The sequence below is a fragment of the Pistacia vera genome, unplaced genomic scaffold (genome assembly GCF_008641045.1).
Source record: "Pistacia vera cultivar Batoury unplaced genomic scaffold, PisVer_v2 Contig817, whole genome shotgun sequence".
NCBI classification, from domain to species: domain Eukaryota; kingdom Viridiplantae; phylum Streptophyta; class Magnoliopsida; order Sapindales; family Anacardiaceae; genus Pistacia; species Pistacia vera.
In genome coordinates, this window is record NW_022196687.1 from 51,379 (window position 1) to 58,579 (window position 7,201).

General features: G+C 35.4%; 1 protein-coding gene across 1 annotated transcript; it reads left to right on the plus strand.

Annotated features, from left to right (window-relative positions):
• Positions 1-42: 42 nt before the first annotated feature.
• Positions 43-3,082, plus strand: LOC116117515 (alcohol dehydrogenase 1-like). The gene is made up of 10 exons (XM_031403534.1): positions 43-217; positions 935-1,071; positions 1,174-1,220; positions 1,369-1,694; positions 1,797-1,879; positions 1,981-2,056; positions 2,203-2,264; positions 2,394-2,489; positions 2,575-2,736; positions 2,832-3,082. Exons 1-10 carry the CDS (start codon positions 181-183, stop codon positions 2,931-2,933), a joined length of 1,128 nt encoding a protein of 375 aa, XP_031259394.1. The 5' UTR covers positions 43-180; the 3' UTR covers positions 2,934-3,082.
• The last annotated feature ends 4,119 nt before the right edge of the window (positions 3,083-7,201 follow it).

A 7,201-nucleotide genomic window follows, 5' to 3' on the forward strand; every position in this document is an offset into this window, starting at 1 on the left:
AATGGATAAGTAATAGTTTTGTTGTTTCTGGATTTAGGAAATGATAAGAAAATCATATTAACTGCATGGCCCGTGTCTCCTGAAGACCCCAAGAAGTTCTTGCTGTGCTTAGATATTGCATTAGTATAAATACGTAATAAACACATTCATTACTGCACCATCTAACACCTAAACATAATTATGTCTACCAGGGCTGGTCAAGTCATTCGTTGCAAGGGTATTTCTTTTTCATCTCTTGCAGAAAATTTGATTGTTTCATTTTTTTTTTTTTTTACAAGTGTTCAGAGCTGTTATCTGATTGTATAGTATTCTTTGTTAGTTCTTTTATCAGGTATGTAAGCTTGGAATCATATGGTGTGTTGTTCTTTATTTAGAACCGTCTTTTCATGGTTAATTATGACATGGATAACGTTTACTGTTATCCAATTTAACAAAACACAAAATCAAAACCAATATCTGAAACCTTAATTGCTTATTGGTTTGTAATTTAGATCCAAATTATGACGAAATTTTATATTCAGTGTTAAAGGGACATTAGCTAGATGTTGGTCCGCCCTTTAGGTCTTGATCCGCAACTTGGGTTACACCATGTAGTTATATTGTAAATTGACTGTGGTTTGTTCATGACATTGCTAAATGAGATGGTGTCTTTGCAAATTGAATTTTAGAAAGGTTGAAGTTTGCATTGTGTTTGTGGAAATGACTTTAGGATGATTTTTACATAATCCCTGAGTCACTTTTCCAAAATAAGTTGATTTTCATGTTTAAGTTTGTTGTAAATTTGAGGATTTTTGTCAATATTTGATGTAATGAGAATAATTTTTGTCAATATTTGATGTAATGAGAATAATTTTAAGTAGCTTCTGGTAGAATTCTTTCACTTATTGGGATCTTGTAGTGAGTAATATGCCGCATTGGGTGTATTTGGTTGCAGCTGCTGTGGCATGGGAGGCTGGAAAGCCACTGGTTATTGAAGAAGTGGAGGTGGCACCACCACAGAAAAATGAAATTCGATTGAAGATTCTATTCACTGCTTTATGCCACACTGATGTTTATTTCTGGGAAGCCAAGGTAACAACAAATTTTTATCATCTTTATACCTCATGCTCAACATCGACTATATGGTTTCCTATATAATGCAAACAAGAATGAGCATACTGTGAAATGTTGCAGGGACAGACACCTTTGTTTCCTCGCATTTTTGGTCATGAAGCTGGAGGGTATGTGCATCTTTGAATCGCCTTTAGACACAAACTAAATGTTAGAAGTAGAAAAAGAATGCACTTCAATTGTTTTTGAAAACATTTTTTCAATTATTCAATACTATGAAGTCACTTCCTTTTTGGTCCATGCTTCTGTGTTATTTAGAGTTGTAGAGAGTGTAGGGGAGGGGGTGACTGATCTCCAACCCGGCGATCATGTCCTTCCGGTGTTCACCGGAGAGTGCAAGGAGTGTCCCCATTGTAAATCAGAGGAAAGCAACATGTGTGACCTCCTTAGAATCAACACTGACAGAGGTGTTATGATTAATGATGAAAAGTCTAGGTTTTCTGTCAATGGAAAGCCCGTATACCATTTTCTTGGCACCTCCACATTCAGCGAATACACTGTCGTCCATGTTGGCTGTGTCGCCAAGATCAATTCTGCAGCTCCTTTGGAGAAAGTTTGTGTTCTTAGCTGTGGAATATCCACAGGTTTGAAAAAGTTCCTTTTTCTTAAATATATATGATACTAACAATACTAGTAACATTACAAATTTCTAAATGTTACTGATCTATTTATCTTCTTTCTTCAAGGTCTTGGCGCTACGATTAATGTTGCAAAACCAAAAAAGGGCCAATCTATTGCTGTTTTCGGACTGGGAGCTGTAGGTCTTGGGGTGAGTTACTTCCTTCCCTTCATCTCTAATTATATGGAACTTCCAGGTCCATAAAAGGACTGTAATGAGCTATATCATTAAGCATCTATTTTTGTTTCTAGGCTGTTACAGGGGCAAGGATAGCAGGGGCTTCAAGGATTATAGGTGTTGATATGAACCCCAGCAGATTGGAAGAAGGTAGAGTCATTTTCATATAAATGAATATACAAATAAACTTCATCCTCAATTTCCAATTTCCACAGATGCATATTTTCCCAAATGTCATTCATATGAGATGCTATTTATTTATTGATGGAGCTCCTTTCATATTCTTATTTCTGCAGCTAGGAAGTTTGGATGTACTGAGTTTGTGAATCCAAAAGATCACAAAAAACCAGTTCAACAGGTGTGGTTCTAAAACCTAATTTCAAGTTATTTTGCACATGATTGCATAGTCTTACTTCCTTTCTGTCCTTGTTATTTGTACATTGATGTGAATTTTAACAGAGAATTTATGTATGGTTTTGATGAACAGGTGATTGCTGAGATGACTAATGGTGGAGTGGATCGGAGTGTTGAATGTACTGGAAGTGTCCAAGCCATGATCTCAGCATTCGAATGCGTCCACGATGTAATCATCTTTACTCTCCAGAAGATATAAAATCCCAAGTAAATTAATAACATTGTTCGCAATTCTAAAATCTGTATAATCTCAGGGTTGGGGTGTGGCTGTGCTGGTTGGTGTTCCAAACAAAGATGATGAATTCAAAACTCATCCCATTAATTTCCTTACCGAGAGGACTCTCAAGGGCACCTTCTTTGGCAATTTCAAACCTCGTTCTGATATCCCAAATGTTGTGGAAAAATATATGAAAAATGTAAGATTTACATCTCAATGCAAAGCAAATATGAACCAATATCATCTGATGCCAATTCTTCTGACATTACTGAATCCATTGTGTTGATGTTGCAGGAACTGGATTTGCAACTGGAGAAATTTATCACTCACTCAGTGCCATTCTCAGAGATCAATAAGGCATTTGATTACATGCTAAAAGGAGAAGGCCTGAGGTGAATCATTCGCATGGAGGGTTAGATATCTACAAGATTAAGTATGAGTGTGTGACTAGTTGAGCTATATATTGCCAGAGAATAAGTATGGCTTTGTAGATTTGACTTATAAGAGATTGGTTTTTAATAATAAAATATTTCCTAATTTTGCTCTATGCCTCTTTCCATTTGTTTCTGAAATCCGACGTTTATACCAGCTACACTGAACATAGATTTTGATTGCTATTAAAAAAATGCCAAAATTACAACTTACAATGCATAATGTTTGATCTTTTCCTAGTTGTTTTATTTACATATGACTGTCTGCTTGTTTACACTAACATTTAGGATAATATAAATTAAGACAATGAACTTGAATATATATTACTTAATACAAACAAGCAACGAAATGACCAAAGGCCACTCAGGCCTATACTATTTATTTTATTAATTTGTTTAGTTTATCTTCTGTTTTCCTACTTCTATTATGCTGGTATTGTTATATCATTTTAATGTATGAATTTAATTTATGTACACTATTATTTATATAAAAAATATTGATTCCATGTAAATGAAATTGTGAAACAACCACCATTAAGTGGTTTGATGATAAAAAAAATAAAAAGAGGTTTATGAACTCTCTTGAGTCCGTTGTATTTATTTTTTCATTTATTTTTTGTTATCTCATTTTGTATAAAATTTTTTATAAGATTTCTTTATAAGCGTAATATTATTGTAAAATCAAATACTAACACTAATCTTTTTTTCCTAATTTCATTTAAACTAAAACTCTTAATTAGTCAAACATTAATACTTATTTATTTAAACAACATTAACAAGACTTTTAATAAAAATATTAAAAAATGGAAAAGATAAGACAATAACATGAGGCTCCATGTGGTTTAGCACCTTAATTTGAAGTCAAAAGTCAAGGGAAAACATAAATTGATAAACCACAATCCCACCCTTGGTTTCTCTCTATCAAACCGTGTGCTTTTCTCTCTATCAAACCGTGTGCTTTGCTTCAAAATTCTCTATTTACATAAAATTTCCTATTTTAAATTGCAACTCTATCTTTCATCAATTGTAACAAATAATATGGTTAAATGTTTAATTAATTTTTATAAATTTATCATTTTATATGACAATGACATATTATAAGAATTTTTAAAATACAAGGGAATACGTCATGGCATCCCACTATACCATTTGATTAGTTAAAAGAATAAAATTAACTCAAAGAGTAAACGACATGTTCGTCCCCACCAAAGGTTTTGAGAATCTACAAGTTCCAGTTCCCACCCTGGTTTCATAAATTTCATATTCCCACCCTTAAATTAATACTGTCAGTCATTTTTTGGTTCAGACACAGTATACATAGTGCTATTACCAAACTGTCCTTAACAAATAAATTAATAAATTACTTTTTAACCCCAAATTAATAGAATTAGAAAAATAACTATCACACTTCCAAATTCATTTCAATAACACCATTTTCTTCAACTTGGGCAATACGTGGGGTAGGCAGTGGATGACAACAATGGCAAGGAAAATCAGTGGCCGATAGCAGGGAAAACAGCAAGAAAAAAACCACAACCAATCAACAAATCAAATTCACTCCAAAACACAACAAAACCCCAACAAATCGAACCCTAAACGAAGGCTCCAAATCAACCCAAACCAAGTTGTCGTGCAAAAAGATGGGGAAGTGACAGACGACGACAGGCAACCAAACGATTTTCAGAGTTGAAGGAGTTTTTGTGTGGGGAGGCCGGTGAGGTGAATGGCGATGACTGGAGGGATTTTCGTTGCCGGAATCGATAGGAAAATGGCAAACAATATTTCAGCTCATTTCAATCAAAGGTGTTTCATAAATTCAAAAACTAAAAACTACATCTATTTCTATAATCTCGAAATTCAACTCAACCAAGGCATGAGTAGCCAAAGCCAACATCCTTCCATAAATACCAAACTGTGACTTCTTCCTTTTACCAAACTTCTTCAATTCTTTCCACAAAAAATCACAGAACATAATCCTGAATCAGCATCAACCTATAAAAATTTTACAAGAAACTATCACACCCATTGTTATGCCTAAAATAACGATTGACCTATGTTGATGTCAATGAGCACCAATCAGAATTCAGGAAGCCTTCTCACTGTCTAGAATCTGCCACGTCTCCAAAGACATAAAGAATATGGTTGTCAACAACCCAGCCAACTCAAGTTTTGCCTATGAATAAATTTGGTTCGCACACCTGTCCAAGCCTTATTTAAATTAAGGATATTCTTTGAGTTCTCAACGAATGGGAAGGCAGGAGACATTTGCATGACACCAATCCACTTACAAAAGTGTAATCATTACCTTGATCACAGCAGGTATAAATAGACAACTCTTCCTCACAAGATCGGGATCAAACCTTTTGAATTCAACAAAGAAAACAACAAGGACACGCTACGAGAAAGAGATTGGGTTGACATTCTCTAAGAACACTTTAAACACCAAACACTTGTAACATCAGATCGCAGTTTGCAACCTATTGTAATATTGGCTAATGACTAGGAACACACTCATATAAAAGAATACAGTGGATAGAGAATTCGCTTTAAGCATTTGAACTAATATAAAAACCCTACTGTCTCCGTTATTATTTTAAGTTTTTGCACGCTACTGTGAAAACCATACCATAATCAACTCTCATAATCATCTCGCGTGTGATCTCTTAGCATTTTGTATGTGCGAAGTCGTTGGTGTCAAAATCACATAAAAACACCCACCAAACTTTTCACTCTCTTTCTTTGATACCAAACTCTCCCACTTCTTTTCCTCTTCACTTTCTTTAATTTCAACCCAAAAAGATGGTCATTGCTATTAGCAAACCGGCTTAAAGATTTGGTGTGTTGGTTAAGGCAAAGAAATCAGGCAGTTGGGCGCCGCACTCACGGGAAAGGCAAAAGTTGTGTGGTGAAGAAGAAAAAATGGAAAAATACGAGAGGGAGATGGACAATCACGACTAGATCTAGGCTAGGCAAGTCTGACCAGTGGCTAGGTAGACACAATCACCGGAATGGACTGAAAAATGGCGAGCGATGGTGGTGGCGCCAATAAAGATGAGGGAAAGCAAAAGAGGAAGAGATTAGAGTTGAGAGAGTTTTTTTTTTTTTTTTTTTGGGATTCTCTCTCTTCTTTCTTCCTCCCCAAAAATGAGTAATTTAACCATTCATTGTTATATTAAAGGATTTTCTATTAGTTTAAGGGTGGAAATATGGAATTTATGAAACCAGGGGTGGGCATTGGTCGTTGGCGAAACCTTGGGTGGGAGCATGTTATTTACTCTTAACTTTTATTCATCAAATACACGAGAAAGTGTAAAGTTAAAGCCGCGTCGTTGCCGGTGATTTGTCCCTCGAACACACCACCACGTCACTATATAATCAAACCACGGAGAACACGTGTCGCTTCATGAAGAATTCAGGGCGCCCCCTGTATTCTATGCCAAAAACAAAACAGTTGTATCAGTACGCAGAAAGGTGAAAAATAACTTTGAATTTGTTCCGTCATAACACATTAATCTTGCTATAAATAATAACTCAGAGACGCCTCTTTTCTTCACTTCAAACACAAACTATTTTGTTCATCTTCAACTTAAAACATAATGTCTACCAAAGCTGGTCAAGTCATTCGTTGCAAGGGTAATTCTTTTTTTCTGATTGTTTATCTCTGTTCAGTGTTGATGTTTCTTGATCGTGAAACGTTCTTTGTTGGTTGTTGGCAAAAGGTTTTTTTTTTTTTTTTATTCGATTGAAGATTCTATTCACTGCTTTATGCCACACTGATGTTTATTTCTGGGAAGCCAGGTAACACACAATTTTATCATCTTTATACCTCATGCTCAACATCGGACTATATGGTTTCCTATATACTGCAAACAATGAGCATACTGTAAATGTTGCAGGGACAGACACCTTTGTTTCCTCGCATTTTGGTCATGAGCTGGAGGGTATTGCATCTTTGAATCGCCTTTAGACACAAACTAAATGTGAAGTAGAAAAAGAATGCACTTCATTGTTTTTGAAAACATTTTTTCAATTATTCAATACTATGAAGTCACTTCATTTTTGGTCCATGCTTCTGTGTTATTTGAGTTGTAGAGAGTGTGGGAGGGGGTGACTGATCTCCAACCCGGCGATCATGTCCTTCCGGTGTTCACGGGAGTGCAAGGAGTGTCCCCATTGTAAATCAGAGGAAAGCAACATGTGTGACCTCCTTAGAATCAACACTGACAGAGTGTT

Excerpts from the sequence above, each read along its gene's own strand:
- LOC116117515 (XM_031403534.1), top strand. The coding sequence starts at position 181 with ATGTCTACCAGGGCTGGTCAAGTCATTCGTTGCAAGG. Across the intron at positions 1,221-1,368 it reads TTTGGTCATGAAGCTGGAGG|AGTTGTAGAGAGTGTAGGGG; the intron begins GTATGTGCATCT and ends TGTGTTATTTAG. Across the intron at positions 1,880-1,980 it reads TGGGAGCTGTAGGTCTTGGG|GCTGTTACAGGGGCAAGGAT; the intron begins GTGAGTTACTTC and ends TTTTGTTTCTAG.